The sequence below is a fragment of the Ambystoma mexicanum genome, chromosome 5p (genome assembly GCF_040938575.1).
Source record: "Ambystoma mexicanum isolate Mex_15411 chromosome 5p, UKY_AmexF1_1, whole genome shotgun sequence".
Lineage (NCBI taxonomy): Eukaryota > Metazoa > Chordata > Amphibia > Caudata > Ambystomatidae > Ambystoma > Ambystoma mexicanum.
In genome coordinates this window covers 684,939,375-684,960,825 of record NC_090930.1, presented here as the reverse complement: position 1 = coordinate 684,960,825, position 21,451 = coordinate 684,939,375, and the positions used below count along the sequence as shown (strand labels likewise).

The 21,451-nt window shown below is 44.8% G+C and overlaps 1 protein-coding gene across 5 annotated transcripts in view; it reads right to left on the bottom strand.

Annotated features, from left to right (window-relative positions):
- Positions 1-21,451, bottom strand: part of LOC138481133 (mitochondrial fission factor-like) — a 417,374-nt gene that overhangs the window by 253,534 nt on the left and 142,389 nt on the right. For all 5 annotated transcript variants that reach the window (XM_069613052.1, XM_069613055.1, XM_069613056.1 and 2 more), the window contains exon 3: positions 17,212-17,481. In XM_069613052.1, the coding sequence (XP_069469153.1) occupies positions 17,212-17,413 (202 nt within the window). In that variant the 5' untranslated portion in view covers positions 17,414-17,481. The remainder of the gene's footprint in view (positions 1-17,211; positions 17,482-21,451) is intronic.

Here is a 21,451-nt window from a genome sequence, read left to right as displayed (position 1 = left end):
ACAGACTGCAGACTGCCCTAGATTTGGAGAGCGGAATGCTGACAGGACACATATGATGGCCATTTGTCCCAGGAGGGTAGCTCAGCGGCAATTGGAAGCAAGAAGCCACGAAGCAACACAGGTTCGATCCCCGGGTCCTGGGGTATTTAAGCGCGTTATAAATACACAACAAAGACAAAAAAAAACAACTACGCAACTAAAACAAACAAATCCTCTAACAGCGCCTCGAAACCTGCGGGCTGTATGAGCGCTCTAAAAATGCAAATAAATCAGAGATTTTTGGCGGGTGATTTTTGCATTAGCTAGAAGAGTCATTCAAAACAAAATTGAGCCAAATTCTAAATGAATACTAATTTGTATAGAAAATAATATCAAGGCAAGACATTATCAGAATGCACTGTACCTATTAGTAGCTCTGATAAGGTTGATTGCTGCTAAGCATAACTGGCTGCTTCTGCCTTCCAGTACTAAAGAAGATGTCATCTAAGGAGACATGTTTTCAGTAGTATGCGACAAATGGAGGATAGACTCTGGACGGTCAGGGGTTAAGTTTCATTGGAATGCATTTCTTTCATTTCGATTCGCTGCGATCTGTGCTTCGCTTCAAAGTAATGTGTGACTGGCGCCTTTGTCTTGCCTCCGATTTGTTTTCTAAGTAGTTGCTAAAAATATTTGAAAGAAATAGAAGCGCTTATGCCAGACATTGGCGTTTGCCTTGGGAGCACAGTTGTCCATTTCCCAGTGCTTGGGTTCCAAAAGGGATGACAAGGTGCACGGGAAGGAGCTTAGGGACTGGTGCAAATGAAAGTTCTTTCCACCCCGGTAGTCCCTTCTTCCAAATGCCTCCTTCCCACATTCTGTGGGTGCACCACTCCAAAGCAGTACAGCTGCGTGTACACGGCGATGTGTGCACATACATTCACTTTTGGGTATCAATGCATACGCAGAACTATTTGTTTTCTTCACATGCATGTGCCCTGCACACAAACAATTGGAGCAAGCACTTTCTACAAAGTGACCCTCGGTGTGCATGCGATGTTAGGGTCCAAAACCAAATGAATAAGCAAGGTACAGGGGCAGAAATGAACATTTCTACCCCTGCACTTGTGAAAAGTAGTATAATGCTGGTGTACGCTCATTGGCCCAGGGCCCAGCTTACTGTGTTGGCCACAGCTGGGCTGTGTCACGATCTGGGACAGCAGACAAGGGTACATATTTGCTTGTTGATACGCAAAAAAAAATAATGCTATTCTTTTGTGGAAGTGCACATTTTCTGCACTATGGGCACAACAAGCTACATGCTAATGCGCAACCTATAGCACATTGTCTCAAGTTGTCGATGTTGAGCGTGCAATAATCTCTACACGTCCTGGCATTTAGATTGGCATCATATTGTATTTTGATACTTACAGACCTCTATTTGTAAGGGGACCGCTGTAGATGAATGTAAAATGGCATGCCCTAAACATGGCAGGACTTCCCGGGCGTGATTTGAGAGGCCTGGTTCAGCGTGTCTATGTGAAGCAGGCGCGTGAATGAAGTTGATGAGTGAGAACAATGGAGAAAGAATGGTTTGTCTGCCCAACACACCACCCAACCCACCTCTCCTGCAATCTGCCCTCTCGACAACTCTATTTCGCTTGTAAATACATAAGCACTGGCCTCAGACACTCAATGATACAAATAGTGTTCTAACATCCAGCCCAGCCCATGGTATATGTTCCTACACTTAGCCTTTCACCAGCCAGTCCACACCATTGAGTACAAGATTGCTCTCATTTAAAGGCACTTTACCCGAGACTTGCTCTACTCTCTGGGATTCTCTACATTGTGAGCCATTGTTAGTGAAATAACATACTTCTGTAATAAATATAAGTCTGCATTGTTAGCGGTGGGATTTTCATCAGTCATTTCGCATACATATTACTGTTGAGGTTTTTTTGGGGTTTTTTTGTTTTTTTTTTTACACTCGCAGCCATATTACTGTTGAGTGGCAGAAGAGAACCCATTTGCCTCTGGCAATTAAGTGGGTTCATCCCATGGGGCCAGGTACGCAAACTGAAATTCCCTGAGAGGGATTCTGTGAAGCGTGAACTACACAAAAAGCCGTACACATACATGGTTGAATAGACTGTCGTGTTTGGTCCACGTATGTTATGTTATAAAGCTGTTATACTGCACCCATCACCATGAAGGTGGTATAATGGTTATCATGTATTTAATATACATCACATGCTGAATTGACCCTTAGCTTGATCAGTGTCCAGGGAATCATCATGTGTAAGCCATGGTGCCCTCCTGACAGAAAAGTAAAATACATTTATTTTTAGTTTTGTTGACAGGGCAACTACAGTAGACATTAATCCTCTAAGTTTTCTTTTGAATGCTGCAAGGTTAACAAAGCACAATATATTTTCTATCTCGATATCTTCATCAAATTGTATTAGAAGGAGGTATCAATTACAGCATATCTTCAGAGTGTAATCCTCCTCTTTCAGCCCGATTCCTTTTTTACTATATATGATTCAACAGTTTGGGCTTTTGTGTAGGCATATGACATGCAATTGCCAGGCACTGCAATAAGGCTACCACCTTGACATAAAATGGCAAAAGCTGGAAAATGGTGTGAGTACCTTGGCATATGATGTCTTAGCATGACCTACACACAAGCAAAAACTCTCGCTTTTGCGAATGCTTGTTTTAAAAGGACTTCAGTGCAGGGAATAAATGTGAGGACACATATTGTTTATAAATTGAGCAGCTAAAGGCACTGAAAAGCTCATTTATAGCTGCAATTAATCCATTCACTCTCAGAAGACTGCTCAGAAATTACACTGGCATAAGTTTCAGTAAAGAATGAGGTGATCCACTGTAGGGACGTTCCTTTTATCCCTTTGAGTAGCATTGTGTAGCTGATAGTGAAGAAATTGGTGAAAATACCCAGCAGGATGAGTGCACTAGACGCTTTGGCATCCACATTGCTTTTATGATTATGTCCTTTATTTTATTTTAAGGGCACTAGCCCTACCCAGAGGTTGTCGGAGCACCTTACAAGGTGTAAGGGTTTGATGGTAGAATGTAAAATGGAAGTTCCAAACATTTGTAGCGCCACATAGGAAGATACGATAGACAGTTGATGGCTGGGGAGGTGGTGTAGCTGAATTAGGTGTGGGGAAATGAATGAATGTTGGGAGGGTGATGGTGAAGGCTAGGGATGTGACAGCTGTAGAGGAGGATATGGGTGGGTTATCTGTGGCAAATTCTTTGTTCCAGGGTGTGAGGTCTGGTTGGTGCCTGGGGGGGTGGCCATTCAGGTGATGATGGAGAGAAATCGTTTGAGGGTATGGAATTGTGAAGGTGAGAACATTAGCAAGTATGTGTGTGTGTCGTCTGAGTCTTTGTGACAATGGACGTTGTGGTTTCTAAGGGTCTGTCTGAGGGATTCAACATATAGGTTGAAGAGGATGGGTTGCACGGGGGAGCCTTGCAGAACCCCGTACTTGATTGAGGTGGTGTCATATTGAATGAGGGGTCTAGAGAAAAAGCGTATCCTATCAGTGAGAGATGAGGGGAACCAGTTGAGAACAGTGTCTGAGCTTTTCTTTACGTGGGATAGGATGTTTAGGAGAATGGTGTAGTCGATGGTGTTGAATGCTGCTGAGAAGTTTAGGAGTACAAGGAGGACTGTGTGTTCTTTGGGAGTCATGTAGTGCAGTTCAACGAGGATGTGAAGTGTAATGGTCTTGATGCTGTGACCAGGTCAGAAGCCAAATTGGAAGAGATGAAGGAGGACGTTTTTGTTGCTTTGTTGTTGGAGTAAACATTCTATGATTCTGGTGATGTATGGCAGGCTAGTCATGAGATGGTAGATTCAGGGAGTTTGGGGTTGAGCGATTATTTTTGAGGAGGGGTAAAATATGTCCTGTTTTGATTGCGAAGGGGAGTGTGCCATGTGTAAAAGAGGAATTGATGATGTGGAGCCAGGGTGGTGATGCAGTTGCATGCAGTTTGGGATGGGCAGGCATCATCCAGTAAGTGTGCTATTTTGCTTTTGCTGTGTTGGGAAGGATATGGTCCTACCCCACCCCCTAGGCATCGCCAAATAGAATAAACATCATCACAGCCATGCAGGAAGAAACCCCCTCATACAATGTATGGGTTAGAGCCCCATAACCTAAACGAAATATGCTAATAACACCACCCATGCCTCGTCCTTAGGACTCTACATTTACCAGGCCTAAATGCCATCTTTCTATTAGGCACAAAATCCATCACACTGCTAGGCTGCGGCACTCGCACCTCCAGCTTCTCTCGCAGAAGGGCAAAGCCATTCACACCTTAGATCAGCTCTGCACAAGCCTTGTTCTCACGGAAGTCCATCCGTTCACTGTTCTCCTAATGTTACAAATCTCTAGTATCATTCTTGCACAGAATGCGCTCGGCTAGGAGCGTGGGACATGGACAGGCTGCAGCACAAACGCCGACCCATCTCCACTAAACTGCCCGTGTCCCCTCACCCCCCAACCTGCCAGGCCAGAGCTCACCCTCCCTAACTCCACCATTCCTTTCATGATAAGCATCTAACCCCCTCACCTTGGCCATTCCAGAACACCCACCCTAGGCCTTATCTTAGGTAGAAATATATTCTTCCAAATAACAGCACATGTGTGTTTGTATCATGAGGCACCAGAAGGATAGGCAGTAAATCGAGCCACCAGGAGAGATACAGAGTGCAGGAGGTGCGGTATCAATGAAGCCCTGAATGTGGAGGTCGGCACGCCAATATATTATCCCCTCTTTACAAAGAACCCACTTGCATGTGATGTCCAGGTATTCACCATTATTAAATTCCTGTTGTTTTTCTTAGATAGTCAGAAATGCAACACCAGCTTGAACTGACCATCACTGCAGCGATGAGCCCAGCTGACCCAGGTGCTACAAGATGGACTGAGGGAGCAACGACCAATAGGCGTCTGGCATTCCCTATGGATCAGACGCATCTATACGTTCCTCACCAACCAGCAACTTCACAACTACCACTGTCTAAAATCGTCATCAATGACGTCATTGTCTTTTATAATGTGCTGCCCGTGTCATTTTTGGCAGAGCGCTCTCGGGCAGCAGAGTTCTTTAATGGCATTTTTCTATGTTATATAAACTTTGTTATCCTTGCAAAACTATCTCTTGGTCTCATTCCCTGGCGGGGTGCATTCCTTTTATTATTATTGCAATTATTTGGGACGTGCGAATAAGGGACGTGCATTCAGCTGCAAGGGTGATGAGGGTGTCATGGTCGATAGGGAAGGATGTTTTCCATGTGTTGGCTAGTTTGGGAATAGGGGGTGGGAGTGGGACTGCAGAGAGGAGGGCTTGGTGTGTATTTTAGAGGCGATGTAGCCCATGAGGGAATTACATACTGAGGTGATAGGGGTGCGGAGTGTGTGCCTGGTGATTTGGAGAGTGACTTGATGAGTTGACACGTTTCTGTGTGCGACTCTTGGTTAATTGGAGTTCTTGGAGGTAGTGGGCAGCTTTGATGTTGCATATTTATTTATTTATTTATTTTATTTATTTGCATTTATCAAGTGCACTTGCAGCCCATAAGGCATCGAGGCGCATATGACCATCTTGTATTTGTTTGTCCAGTATTTGAAGGGTGGTGTGGGAGTACTTTTGCCAGTTTTTTTCACAGCATCTGACTTCATGTTTGATGGAGAGGAGGGAATAGTTGAAACCTGGTTTGTGGTGGTGGTTGTGGATTTATGTGATTTGAGCACGGCTATTTTGTAGAGCGCTTGGGCGATGGTGGTGTTAAAATCGTTGAGGTGTATGGAGGGATGTGTGTGAAGGGAAGAAGGGGGTGTCATGAGTGGTGTTAAAACTGTGTCTGTAATGTGTTTGATTTATCTGGTTGAGGAGTTGTGTGGTAGGTGGAGGATGTTGTGTGGAAGAGTGAGTGGGAAGGGGATGAGGATGAGGAGCATGAATGTGGGTGTGGGTGTGATGGAAGGGAGCAACTGACAGCGGGGCCTTATAATGATGTGTATGGTGGGAGTTTGGGGTTGTCAAGTGAGAGTTTGTCTTTGTAAATGATGGCATAGCCACCACCTGTTTTGATTGGGCAACCTCTGTGGTGGATTGGGATGATAGGTGTGTGGTCGGGTTTGAGCCATGTCTCTGTTAGAAAGAGCATGCCTGGGGAGTGTGCGCTAATGAGGTCATTGATTTCATGTATGTGTGAATATTGGTGCACAGGACTGGACTTTGATTTGTATGTTGTTTGTAGGTGTGTTCTTTAATTGAGGTGTGTTTGTTGCACCCAGTGGCATACATGGGGCACACAATGAAATAGAGAACAACATTAACTATAGTGGAGCATAGTGTTTTCTCTCCTTGATATGAAACCATGTTGATACTTGTGGTGGAGGCTGTTGTCTTCACAATATATTCCCATACCTGTGGGAAGTTACAATTCTAGAGGAGTTTGGCAGTGTAGGGTATGTTGGAGTTTAGTCAGTATTGCTCTGGGTCATTTGGCTAAGCCATACTATTGGGGGGCTGGGTCTTCTGGTGAGTATAATGGCTAATGGACTGCTAGCACTGACTTTGGTCTAGAAGACCTGGGCTGAGAAAGAACACAAATCTTTAAAAGTCAAGCTGGGTGGCTTTGTTGGTGCTTTATCCCATTGTTGAGACTTATGGAGTTGGTCCGTTCCTATCTAGTTGTACTTGATTTAATTGAAATGTGTCACTGTAATATGTTGCAATGTAGTTGCAGAGTTCTTTGGATGGTGTGTGTGCAGAATTGCATGCTGTAGGTTTTTTGTTAACATTTAAAGACTTTCTTTTGGTTGTGTTATGCTAACTTTATTTGATGTAAGTAATGTTGTTTTTTTGCTTTTATAGTTTCCACACTGTAGACCCAAATCTACCAATGGTCAGCCAATATGTCTGTTTGAAGATGATTTACTCTCAAACTTTTCTCGAGCCTTCATGTTTCTTTTTTGATGAAATTAAGTTTGGGGTAATCCATTTGGTGGCTTGTTTTTCTTCGGAGAACTGTTATTGAACATGTTGGTTATGTAGTTATGGATATCATTATACTGGTTGTCCAGTGCTCTCATCTGGTTTGAGGTAGTGGGAACGGGTTTGGAGGCTTTGTGTTTTTCCAGGAAGAGGGTAAGTTGAATCTCTTTCCAGGATCTGATTAATGTTGGCAGAGCTTTGGTATATTGTACAAGCCGTGGTGCTTTGTGCTTTGTTGAAGAGGATGAACAAGGTGGTGAGGTTATCTCCAAGAGAAGGAAGATGAGGAGGACACTTTGGCTAAAGTATCCTTACAGGATTGCCTGGCCAAGTGTGGGCAGCATTGTGAGCAGACCATTTTACCAATTGTTCGCAGTGTAGCGTGCAGAAGTTTGCAGAACGTGACTACTTTTCTGGGTTGTCCTCCTTTTCCAGCTAGAGATTGAAATCTCGTAGAATGGTGAGATGCTGTTAGGGTAACAAAGGTTATGGAGTTTGGATGTGAGATCTGATAATCATACCCCACTTTCATAATGCTTCATGCCAAATAGCATAATGCATGCATGTGTTTTACTGAGCCCTTTGCTTGACATCCACTCAACTGCCCTGCAGTGGAATCAGGACAGGTTGAAAGGTCAGATGTGCATCCGTGAACACAGCTTCTGGAACTCAGAGGTCGTTTTTTAAACGTCTGTAACTCTGGTTCAAAGTATCATAATTGGGTAAGCCAGACAGCCTGGTGGCAGTTATTAAAATATCCAATTTTAGCCATGTCTAGTTTTCAAATGGTGGCTACTCGGATTATACAATAATACAGCCACAAGCATATGGATGTCATATTACTGGCTAACTAAGCCTGCTCACCCCTGAAGTCTCTTCTTCTCTGCTAAGGGCACAGAATTTCCCAGTTCCACCAACCCGACACCACATACTGACCCCAATGTCTTGGACCCACATGCTGTCGCCACTGCCAAACAGCATTGCATCATTGGCAATCATCACTCCGCAACTCAACTGCACCACAAAGCCCAGAGCCAAAAGCACCTAAACTCCCCCAGTTCGACACCAAAAAGCCTTGTTTGATGCTGTTGAGCCCCAGAACAAGAAACCAATGGGTATGTGAAGAGGACCTGTGCCCCTGGTCCATCTAAAAGGACATCTGTGACTTTGACGGCCCCTTCTTTGCCTTTTGAAATACATTTCCATGAGAGTTGACATTTTGCTGCTAGAATATTTGCATGAACACCACTATCTACAAACCCAGAGTGTCCTTTTATTCTAAAGTCTATTTTCTCTGTGAATACCTTTACACAGGTGGGCAAATCATGTTTTTATTAGTTTTGTGATTTTCTTTTGTTTAATTAAAGATCCAGCTTTTTGTAGAACCTTGATTGGACACTCTTTTATTTTGGTACCACCATACTATTGCCGTTTGAGTTGCATCTGTGACAACTCACAACCTCCCTGAAGAGTATAGTCTGCCCCTCGCCCATGTTACCAAAAGCGGCGAAGGAGATGTACCTGCTGGACTGTGCCTATTTCACCTTTATGATTGGGGTCACTGCCGGTTTAGTAGTAGTGTGGGGTTGAGTAGACTCTTTAGACACTATTCATCCCTGTACTACTGCAGAGCAGTAATTGATTTGTCACAGTGGTCTGGATATGAGAGGGAATGTTACAGTATGAGGTGGAGCAGATTAGAAGTGATTTTTGTCAGAAGGTGATGTGTTAATTTTGCTGGAACTTTGCGTACAAGTGCGCACAAGTGCAAAACCTCCTCTTCTCTTGGCCATTCTGTTAGCAAGTTTGATGTTATAGCCTGCGGATGGCTTTGTGTATAACTTCAGCAGGGGAAAGGGCGCCCGCTGGAAGTTTGATCCTCTGAGCCTGCCATCATTGGAGCCACACCCACCAGGAAACCAAGCGGGCACCCAAAGCACAAATGGTGAAGCCCGGGGCAGAAAGGGCGCGTGTGCTGGGAGTCCCGTGCCCCGATGGAAGTTTGATCCTTGGAGCCTGCCTTTATTGGAGCCACACCCACCAGGAAACAAAGCAGGCACCCAAAGCCCTCAGGGTAAAGCCCGCGGGGGGAAGGACGCAGTGCTGGGAGTCCCACACCCTGGTAGAAGTTTGATACCCGGACTTGCCATCATTGGAGTCATGCCCACCAGGAAACAACGCAGGGACCCAAAGCCCACGGGGGAAAGGGCAAGGGTGTTGGGCACTCTGCACAGTGTTTGGCACCCACGGGTGCAATAGGGCTGCACATACGGACACATGAGGTGGTGCTCCATGCCCTGGAAAGAAGAGAAGCTACCACTTGATTGAGCATTTTTCTTCAGGTGTGAGGTTGCAATGAAGGGGGGACCCATTTGAACACCAATAGAACTAAATGGGAATGAACTGCCATTGATCTGTTACTTGAAAAGAATTGGTATCTGATCTACTGCATTGCTTATTGCTTATCGTGACTGTGACTTTGTGCTCGCTCCCAATCCCGATCACCGCATATTTCCTATCCTGTACCAATCCGACACGCCAGCAGCACTGGCCCTCGTGTCAGAGACGGGCTCATCCTGCGCCTCACTGCATGATTTAATGCATCGTTTTCTGACACCCAATCAGCCAATGCGCAAGATCTTCACATTGTGATGCAAAATCCCCCCTGCACCAGGCATTTTAAACTATTTGGGCAGTGCAAAAGTGCCTCCCCGTAGCCATATCAGGCTCACTGGTGAAGCCTATAAACTGATCAATTAAATTAATCAGTTCCTTGAGGGAGACCTGAACCCCTTGCTGGGAAACGCCACAAACAACAAAGAAGGAGATGCCCTATTTAACCACGACAACAATGACATCGCAGACTGCATTGGAGTGACTGATCATTGCCCAGTGAGCTACGGCCAATGCGAATAGAAGGCTAGAGAAGGCCCATCGTATACCTAGCTAACCCAATATTAGACTAGCCTACTCGGGCTGCCTGACCAGTTGATCCAATGCTACTAGTTTGAATACAGACCTCCCTTTGACACGATTGAAGGTCAGTATAGCATATCATTGCTCTAATCGGTAATACAACCGCATGGTAGCCACATTCGCATTGCCTTAGATTATAGTCAGCGGCTGTAACTTGCTAGTACGAATGCTATACTACATGTTCTCTAACTTGTAGCCCACATGTCAACTATAGCATGCCTGAGTCTGTAGCTCTTCACATTAACTTGCAAATATATGCTTAGGCTCGCATGTTATCCCCACACTAAAGTCTAGTTCACTTCCAGAATGGCCCATTCCACTACCACCTGTGCTTTGAACCCTAAGTGCAATATGTATATGTCAATCCACATTCTCTGTACAACTAGCATCCTACTTCTGCTCCATTGTTCCTATCTAGGGTGCCTCGATACACCAAATGCACAAGCCCCATTCAGCCTGCCCAAAATGACATCTAACATCTCCTACTCCAGTGGACAGTCGAGCTATCCTACACCAAACCTACTCCCAAGTAACAGAAATTATAAACTCCGATCTCGACTCAGCAAACTGTTCGAGCCTTTAGCCAGATCCTTACCAGATTCTTATCTATGGCTAATAATAAAACCAATTTCCCTACTAGCCTAAAGACCACTAACAATAATCACAACCTGCCTAAATACCACCCCCAGGCCAACACTAAGTATCACATGATTTATAAATCCAGGAAAGTAAATCCCATCCTTACACTGGCCACTACTACAACATCTGCCCTCCCACTTAAGCAGCCCTATTAAATGTTAGGTCCCTTGTAGGCCATGCAATGGACATAGCCGACCTTATATTGGCAGATAACTTGGACTTTCTCGCCATTACCGAGTCCTGGCTGCATGAAGCGGCAGGACCTTTGCTCTCCCTAGCAATCCCGGATGGCTACACTATACTTAGGCAGGATAGAGATAAAACTCGAGGCAGAGGTATCGCCATAATCCACAAATCGAGCCTCGCCATAAGACTAGCTCCTTCCCAAGCTGCCCAATCCTGTGAAGTCCTCACCGCAAAACTCCCACTAGTTAAATCCCAAATCCTTACTATTCACCTCATCTACAGACCCCCCAATCCTATTGGGTCATTTGAGGAAGACCTCTACATTCTCTCCAATAACCTTAAAACTACCTCTCAATTACGAGTCTTGGGAGACTTCAACCTGGGCTTCAATGACCCCTCAGACAAACACGCCACTGCGACGGCTAACATATTAGCCGAACTTGGCCTATGCGAAAAAATCACCGGACCTACCCACAACAAAGGGAGAACCCTCGATTGGGTAGCAGATTACAATTGCACCGTGAACATTACTGCCATATCTCTGCAATCCTGGACAGACCATTTCCTTCTGTCCTTTGTACTTATACCTACTAGACCTACCACCACAGCGACTCCTATTGCCCCACCCTGTTCATCTTGGAACAAAAAGAGTATAACAGTGGATAAAGTGATTCCAGCAATCCTCCCTACCCTTAATTCACTTGAGGATGACCTAGACCCAGAAACTCTTGTCAAGGAGTATAATAAAGTCATGCTAACTTCACTTGATATCATTGCTCCCATCAAACTCAGACCTAGTAAACCCAAAACACACTTGAATAAATGGTTCACCCCCCATCTTAAAAACCTATGTCTCCTTAAGAGGAGCTGTGAATCAGCCTGGAGATTATTCCCATCAGTAGCCAACAAACCCAAACTTTCAGAAATGTCCTCCCAATACAAAAGGAAATTTACCTGGCCAAGCGCAACTCCTACAGCAAACGCATTGCCAATGCTAATTTCAGCATGAAGGAATTGTTTACTATCCTTAAGGAGTTAGAGTCTCCCATCACCACGGCCGACATCTGCACCAAGGATAAAACATGGTGTTCAGATATACAACAGGCCCTGTCCAATAAAGTAACCACCCTTCAAAATAGAATAGCACTAAAAAAAGTATCTCTAAATCATCTCCCTCTCCCCAACATCAATACTCCTGACCTCCATATAAAGGAAAAACCACCCAACCCTATTGCCTAATTCAATTTCACCAAAATATCCACCCAAGAGGTATAGCAAGTAATTCTTTCACTCAAACCTTCCAATTGCCAGGGTGACCTCTGCCCAGCACAGCTTATAAAAGATGCCGAAAGAGAAAAGAGAACTTGCCCCTTTTATATCCAAACTCATCAACGCCTCATTCACATCCGGCATTGTCCCATCGAATCTTAAAAAAACAATCCCTAGACCCACTCATACCCACTAACTAGCATCCCATCACGACAGTTCCCTTTCTGTTAAAAAATACTTGACAAGATTGCCTCTCTTCAAATCCAAAAATATTTGGAACTTCACAAACTCCTAGGAGTGCGTCAATCAGGCTTCCGCCCCCAACACGGAACTGAGACTGCTCTTATCGACTTGAAGTCACAGGTTGATGAGTTAAGAGATAAAGGTAAAACAGCCCTCCTCCCAATTATCGACCTCTCGGCAGCATTCGACCTTGTGCATCACAAGGTCCTATGTACACACCAAACCTCAGCTGCCCATTTTTCAAAAGAGGCCATAATATGGATTGAATCCTTCTTAAGTGACAGGGCCACGAGGGTTTTCTCCCCCTCAGCAGCAGCAGACCCCATTCCTATCACTTGTGGCGTGCCCCAGGGTTCTTGTGTCTCCCCCACCCTATACAATATTTTCACGAAGCCCCTTTTCGACAATCTGGACCTTCTGGGTATCACCTACATCAACTATGCAGACGATACCCAGATTCTCCTCCCACTTTCTGGGGATTACGCTAAGGATTTGGCCTTGGTGATTAAGGTGCACCTCATCATCCAGGCATGGATAGCCACACATGGTCTATGCCTGAATGATGACAAAACGGAGCTAATTATCCTGGGGACCCACTCTAATTTTAAGAAACTAGGCCAGGAATACCTAGCTTTCATAATCAATGGCAACCTCATCAGTGTGGCCAAAGAGGTCAAGACCCTCGGCTTCTACCTTGATTCCTCCGTCTCCTTCACCAAACAGGTGAACTCCATGGCCTCCACCACAGCTTAGAAATGTAAGCTCATCAGAACGGACAAGCCCTTCCTATCTAATGATAATTGTATTATCCTGGCCAGAGCCCTCATCCTTTCCAGGCTCAATTATTGCAATGCCCTATACATTGGTGCTAACAAATCAATAATCCAGAAGATACAAATCCTTCAAAATAATGCCTTAAGAGCTGCACTTGGCATACCCAAAAGATCACACATCTCTGGGCTAAGACGACAATACAACTGGCTCTCTACATATAACAAAATTCAACTTAAAACTGCATACCTGATTCACAAAGCTCTGAACAATGTGGTCCCTATCTATCTTATAGACAGAATCCACAGGAGAACCTCCCCCAGACCTATGAGACTATCTAATACCAACTGCCTTACCATACCCAGATTGAGGCTCTCCAAGATGGGTGGATGCAGCTACTGCGTTAAAGCGGCCCAACTTTGGAACTCCTTGCCATACACTATTAGAGAAAACCAACCTTATCAGAATTTCAGACTTAGTTACATCAACCTGCTCAAATATAACGATATCTAATGTCTATGACCGTTAGACCCATTCCTGCATCTATGTACATTTCCCTGCATTGTTGTACTATATTTGTACATCAAATTATATATTATATGTATTATATGTGTTATATTTGTATTCCTGCACTGTTTTACTATTCTTGTATTCCTTGCCTTGACACTGCGTCCTACTCTCTAACATATTAACTAAGCCTTCCATATCCTTGTATCTGCTGTGCCCTTTTACCCTTGGGTCTGGTGTGCATTATAAATGAATAAACAAACAAACAAACAAACATAGAGTAGCTTCTTGCCTGCAGTGCTACGACCAAGGATATGACCTTTCATAAAATGAAATGTCTAAGAGGAAATAAGCCAATGTCTTATGTTCCTGTTCCTATCCTTGGCCCAGTCCATGTCCTTGCCACAAAAGCCTTTTAGAACTCCACTGACCATGTCGCCTCGGCATCTTGTACTGTTGACCTAGTTAGCAAAATGTCTGACATAGTTGTAAATCTCCCCACTACAGGTTCTGCTGTAGCCAATTTGGCAGACATGATGGAATACACTGACCCCCAGGCAATAGTAATCAAACCCCTGCTAGCAGGAGACCAGGGGATAGGTTATTGAAACTTGGGCCTAGTATCTTCCTGTCATCACCAGCCACCAGATTTGAGGGGGGTGGCAGTCGATCAGCAATCAAGTCACAATTGTGCGCTATACCTCACTGTACCCTTGTGTCACCCAGAATGCCCACTGACATCACTTTTGATGTCGGAGACACAGATTCCCCAACGGGATGCACATGCAATTTTGTCGTAGAAAAACGAACAACCTTAAATAAATTGCTTCTGCTCATTATGGAAGGGCAAAGAAAGTAAGCATATTTGGGGGAGGGTCAACCTAACATGGGGGGCACACAAGGGTTCCCCAACTAGTGAAGAAAGCCCACAGTGGCCTGATGTTCCATCCCAATGTGCCCAATAAAATAGGTGGGAATGCTGTTCATATACACATTCAGCCTGAGATGGGGCCCCTGATAACAGGTAATCCAGGTGCCCATCCTCAAACCCTGAGTCCCCGGAATAAGAATGCTCCACCACTAGAGTTGTGAATTTGTGGGCAGTTACATCAGGGGGATAAGACTACACAGCTATAAGTGAAATAAAGGTGCAGCCCACGCTGAATTTAAATCAGTCCCCCGTGAACCCAACTGTTGGGGGCTGAGACAGCAGATTGGGCACAGGGTAGAATTTGGCAACACCAAAGTGCCCACTAAAGGGGGATTGATTTGTTTGCATAGACACCCTGATACTGCCTCCCTGGAAAAACGGTAATCGCTAACTAACAAGTGCACCCATTGGCTCAGAGTGGTGTATGGCTGTGCATCTCTAATACAAGAAGATATTGTAGATTGCACACAATTACAAGGCCTGGGGGGAAGCACCTTCAATACCATACAAATTAATTTGAGGGGAAAAAGAGTGGCCAATGGCATCCTGGGAATTGGAAAGAGGAGCAGTGCACCAACGGGCAGCCTAATCGTTATCAGTACCTCCTCCTACAATAACAATGTCTATCCCCTCGGAGCCAGGCCACAATACCAGTTGCTTTCTGGACCTAATACAATTCCACTGGGGAAAATAGTTTGTGAGAATGCCTATGGATGAGGAAAGTATGACTACCGGACTAACAGATTAGAACTCTCCGAGGCAGGGCGAGTCGATGGCATCTAAGGCCCTGGGGACATGGACATTGCTCTCACAACCCCAGAAAATACTGTTGGCAATTTAGAGAATTGTAATTGCTCATATGTTGTACATTTTTGTTGTACTTACTTTGATGGCCCAATGGCCAAATAAAGTTATTGATGAGGATAACTTCAGAGTGGTCATCTGAGATATAGGTTTCTGTGATGAAAATGAAATCTATTTTATTACTGCAAAGGAGATCATAGATGTCAGATGTATTTTTGGCAGTAGATTGGGAGTTGATGAGGAAACATCTGGTTCTGGCCTCCTGTTTGAGTTTTTGAGATTTTGAGACTGGCCCAGGTTATTTCTTACTTGGGGGCTGGACTGCCAAAGATTCTGCCTTGTTGCCTTCATATTTGAAGAAGCTGAGAATGTTCTTTGTGGGGTCAGGTTGGCCGTCTTGGGTCCAATGAAGGTAAGTGGTAGAGCACTGTTTCATAATGAAAGGCATAATCTACGATGGTTCTGGTAGTTTGTCAGTTTGGTGGTTTAGGGATAGTGGTTGAGGTTGAGGTTATTTGGTGGCTTTTGTTGTTTTTTTAAATTTATAGTAGATCTTTGTGCATCATGTGACATTATTAGTAATATTTTCTATGACTCAGCAAATCCTGATTTTTTTATGGGAAAGAAAACTGCATAATAAATAAATGAATAAGGGCCTCCTTACGAGATCAGTGTTGCAGGACATTTTTGTTGATAATTCAGTTATTGCCACTTATTTCTGGCAAGAATTGGATTGAAGGTATTTGTCCTCTGCCTAGATGTGCTATATTTAACATGTTATCAGCAATATCAGAAGAGAAACTAATTGGCTTCTCTGTTGGTTCATTTTAGATTCACCAAGACAGGTTTGATGATCGGCTGTACCTTCAGATTCATTGGCAAATGAAGAACACAGTGCAGTTTACCCCCAAGTCTAAATGACAATTGGAGTATAAACAAAGGTTTTAATTTAGAGAGAAATAATATATTTCAAAGAATAATGTGTTATTCCATATTGAATTTCCACATTCATTGTATCATGATGGAAACATTTTGGATATTTGATAAGATGTGTGCACTGTGTCACATATCTATGATCTTAGAAAGAGTATGTGTCTTTTATATTTATGATTCATGTATACTTTTTTTGTTTTATCGCCCTTTTTCAAAAGAAAATAACACATTGGTGTTAGGGTTTTATGTTTTGTTTTCTCTTCATTTATTTGGTACTAGAGAAATTGTGGGATACAACATTATAGAAATGTTGTGGATGAAATGGAGGTGATATGAGATATGTATTTTCTACAGTGAATTGTTGCCTTTATTTTTTTATCTAAATGTTGCATGGTTGAGAATTGTATATATGCATGTAACAGAGCGGTATTGAATAGCTGAATAGATGTTTCGAGATTAAAATGAATTTGATGGTTGAATAAATTGATGTATAATGAAAGAGATTTTGGGTAAGCAGGAATTGGATTACTGCCAGTTTTACTGAACCACTGAATTCTGACTTTGGACGTGAAGTGGCAGAGTAGGCAGAATTAAAGCTCATAATTAATTCTCCAAAATGTTCATGAAGTTCTATGGACTCCAAAAATGGAGACTACCACCACTGTTAGCCCACTTTTTATCATGCATTAAATCGGTGGGACCAAGTGCTAAAAGTAAACCAGTTTGGTGCCAACTCTAAGTGAATTACCACCCAATTTATGATGAGGCCTATCCACCATCTATCAGACTTGAGAGTTCACAGATCTTCTTTCCCGGTTGTTCTTCTGTGCATCATGAATAAAACCCAAATAACACAATGTATTATTGAAAAACAAAAAGCATTATGAAATACACAATCTTTAATGGGACTGATCGTATTGCATTACCTGCAAGGGATATTCTTTCAGGGATGCGCATCTGAAAAGAAAGGGGTTGGTCATCTGCTGCTACCCCATCGACCTGAGAGGTGGACTGTTCCAGAATCTGCAGCTTGTTAGGTACCTGCATGCACTGGTTGATGGTTTCTGTGAACTTCACGTCAAACTTCACTCTGTTCAGGTCCGGCCCCCAGAATATCTGAGAGCTCATTATGTGAAAAGCGAACAAGAATACAGATCTTTATGCTTCTTTTTTTCCGATAAAGGCCCGCACACAACCTTGAAAAATGTAGGCAAAAAAAAAGAAGAAGGATTGATGAATAGTTATTATGTTCCCTCCGTTGACGCACCAGATGTTTTTTCATCAGAATCTCAGAGAATGTGTCGAGCACAGCACTAATTTACCTGGACAAAGAGGCAAGCATATTTGTTTTTCACTATGTCCATACTCAAATTTACTCCTAATCCTAATTACCAAAGGGGATTAGAGCCATTAAAAAATGTAACATGTGCAAATTGCTGCATGAATCAGCAGAAAGCGTTCTTCACATAGAAGTAATTAGCACATGCAAGCCATTATGAACCTCAACTGAGCCAACCCGGATGTTCAGAATGCAATCAGTAACTAGTGGTGTTGACCCCAATCCAAGAATTCTGATTTTAGAAGCAGACAAAGAGACACCAGAAATCATTTCTCTGAACTCAAGAAACAGCCATGCAATTTCCCAGCAGGATTTCTTCCAACAAGGCAATCCCCTCTCTCCAAGTATATTTTATGGCATTCCCCACTTTGTTCGACTAACAAGCAGGTTGAATTACATTTTGGTGTTTTTTTTAACTGCAACAAAGGAAAGACGTGTGTTTGTGTTAAGTAAATAGAAAGAGGGTTGTTTGAGAGTGAGGTGCCGTGGAGGGGAAAAAGCGGAAAACTTGATATAACCAGTTAAATTCGAACAAACGTCATAGTTCCTATTTTGTCCCTAAACATTAAATGTGACAAGTAGCATCAAATTGAATGCACGAAATAATACAGCTAAAAAATGTCATTTACTAACAGGTTTTACCATTTACTTTTACTTCACCACAACCCTAAACCCATATTGCTATTACCACTCAGTGCTATTAGCCTATAGTCCTCGAGAGGGATCACTATCGCTTGGGATAGTGACCCTTCCCCAATGTATGGCACTCAGTATTGCCAAGACCCTTACAGCGTATGCTGGTATAAACCATACAGTGGCAGCTTGTCTATAATGGGTAAGAGGTGTCCACCCACCAGAACCCTCGCCCATCATGGAGTAGCCACGCCAAACCAGGAGCGCACCCTCAGCTGCCTGTTGCAGCTGATGGAGTATTCCTGGGCTGCCTAGAACTGTCAATGGGAAGCAAAGTTTCCCTTTGACAGTTTGTAGCCCAGCCGCGCATGCCCAATGGACCAAGCACGGCCAAGGGCATTTTGCTTCCCCATCCTTGCATGGCCCATTGCAGATGATGGCTGGGGTACTGCATGTCTAAGTGCCAGGAGGCAGTCCGGACCCTCCCCATATATATGAATGGATTGGGACGCTCTTGAATTCTTGGTTACTGTTTTTTGCTGCATGAGAGCCGGAGAGCTTTCTGGCAAGAGAGCTGCCTGAGGATCGGGGCTGCGTGCCAGTTAATTTTGAGGTCGGGTGCAATGAAAAGCTATTTTACACGTTATAGATTTTAGCCAAATGAAAAATTTGCGGCAAACTTTTCCGCGTGCGGCAAGCGCGATTGCGGAAAAACTATAAGGTGTTGAGATGCGGTTTTGGTGTAAAATAGCTTTTCATTGCACGCGACCTCAAAATTAAGTTTTCAACTTGCTTTTTACTCTCAAATCATTGCTAGTGTTTGTCTGATACCATACAAAGCGGCTCCCATTAGAATTTCAACCATTTCAGTGAATTCAACCATTTTCAGTGTTTTACCTCATTCATTCAAAGCCAACTTTAAACCCATTTTTGACAAGTTTGCAATCCTTCCTGTTTCTCTCTTGTGTTTGCTGGGGGAAATGGGGATTGATATATTTGCCTGAATTCTGCATTACTGACACCTGTTCTCTCTCCTCCTATTTCTTCATATTGCATATTGGGGGGATTGAAGAGTGTGCAGGGGAAGTAGTAATCACACTGCCATTTGATTTGAACAAACCCATAAAAGTATTATTTCCGTGCTGCATCGTTTTTGCCCATCATTACTCCTTGTGATTAAAGAGATTGTTTAGTGTGACACCACCCTATTGGTGATCATTGTACACCCATTAAAAATAGTATGATTATATTGTGTATTACACGGCCACTGTAGTGGCCGTGTAGTTATGGTTAAGTTGCTGTTTCCATAGGAACAGCACTTTTTGTGCGGCTTATAACTCCGCTCCCCCTGGACGAATCCTAACCAAACTTTGCAAATAAAGTATATGGGCCACTCCGAATTGTTTTTGCAAAGTTTAGTGATGTTTGGTCCAGGGGGGGAAAAGTTACAGGGGGGTCCCAAAACATATTTTTTTCCCATAGACTGAATGGGGGAAAAAATGTGCGCACGTCTACAGCCCAAACGGCTGGACGGATTTTCACCAAATTTGCGGCAGGAGCTTGGTCCCGAAAGCGTGCTTTTGTAAATTTGGTGCCAATCCGTCCAGTACTTTTCTTTAAAATGACCAAAAGGTACATCTGAAAAAATTAGTGATATCTATGTCCGCTCTGTGGACACACTTCCCTGTTCGCTCCGCGGACAAGATACCGATTGGCGAGGACTGCGCATGCGCGCGCAACGCATGCGGGACTAAACTCAACGGCTCCCGGCGGCCGCTACTATTATCCTGATTTTTCTCCACTCCACGAGAACCAATCTCGCCTCAACCGCCCGCCAACGGTGGCGGACCCACTAGAGCTGCTGTCGCTGCACTCCCAGGCGAGGCCGACGCTTGGATCAAGGTCCCGCGGCGCTCTCCGGGCGAGACGCCGACTGCCCACACACCCCCCGATCCACTAGTGACTCTGCATCGCCAGCCTTCCCAGTGCCGCCCCCTCATCGGCAAGACTACAATACCCGGGGTCGAGCGGCAGCACGAGCCCAAAGCTGCGCTCCCCCGTTGAAGGAGGACAAGCTGCAACCAGAGGCACCCGCGGCAAGGTACACGGGTGTGGGGGGTGGATGTTTGCTTTGCTCCCCCCCCGCGACCCCCTTTTGGCAACCAGCCTGCTGCAAGAGGACACAGAGCACAGCTGCACCATAGACCCATGAGCCACAAACGCAGCCACACTGAGAGGGTGGGGAACCCCCCCCCCGGTCCATGGTGGACCTTAAGACCTGGCGTAAACGGCGGAACTGCCCTGCCCCTCTCTTGGGACCGCCCCGAGTGGCTTAAACCATCGCCCGAAACGCAGTACTCACGGAGGGCCACCCTATGTAGTGGAAACAGGCGTGGGCCTGCCCATAACGGCGGTAGAAAAGGGGCACAGTCCTCCCCACGTCATCCCTACTATACACCAAGCCACTAAGCGAGGCTGAGCGACGACACTGCGGCCATACCAAAAGCAACTTTGGCGGCGGCTCGCAGTGCGCACCTTGCGCGGCCTATACACACCCGTCTGCCCCGAGGGAGAGCAGCCAGATCCCAACGACATAGAGCCCGACCGAAGCATGGGAAAGGAGAAAACCAAGAGGCAAACACTACAGAGCAAGATGGATCTCTTCACCGTGGGGGCCCCGCCCCCGCGCGAACCTCAACCCCCAGAAGAAGAGAGTAACCCTGGAGAACTCAGAGACCCTTCTATCTCTTTGTCAGATCTTATGAAAGCGATTGGGGACTCGAGGACGTCCTTGGAACTAAAAATAGGTGGCCTATCCTCTGAGGTGTCCCTTATACGCCAGGACCTCCGCAACTTGTCGACCAGGGTGGGGGAAGCGGAACAGAGGGTGTCTAACACTGAAGATGCGGTCCATCGCATGGAACAACAGCTCACCGTGATTACCCAAAAAGTGACCCAACTGGAAAACCGCGCCGAAGACAGTGAGGGGAGGGCGCGACGCAATAATCTCAGGATCCTCGGTATACCAGAGAAAGAGGAAGGCCCCAGCGCAGAATTCTTCCTAGAAGATTGGCTCACTCATATCTTTGCCCCGAAGAAGCTATCCAAATTCTTTTCGGTGGAAAGGGCACACAGAGTCCCCACCGGCCGACCAACACCGGGTGCCTCGCCCAGAACACTGATTGCACGCCTAC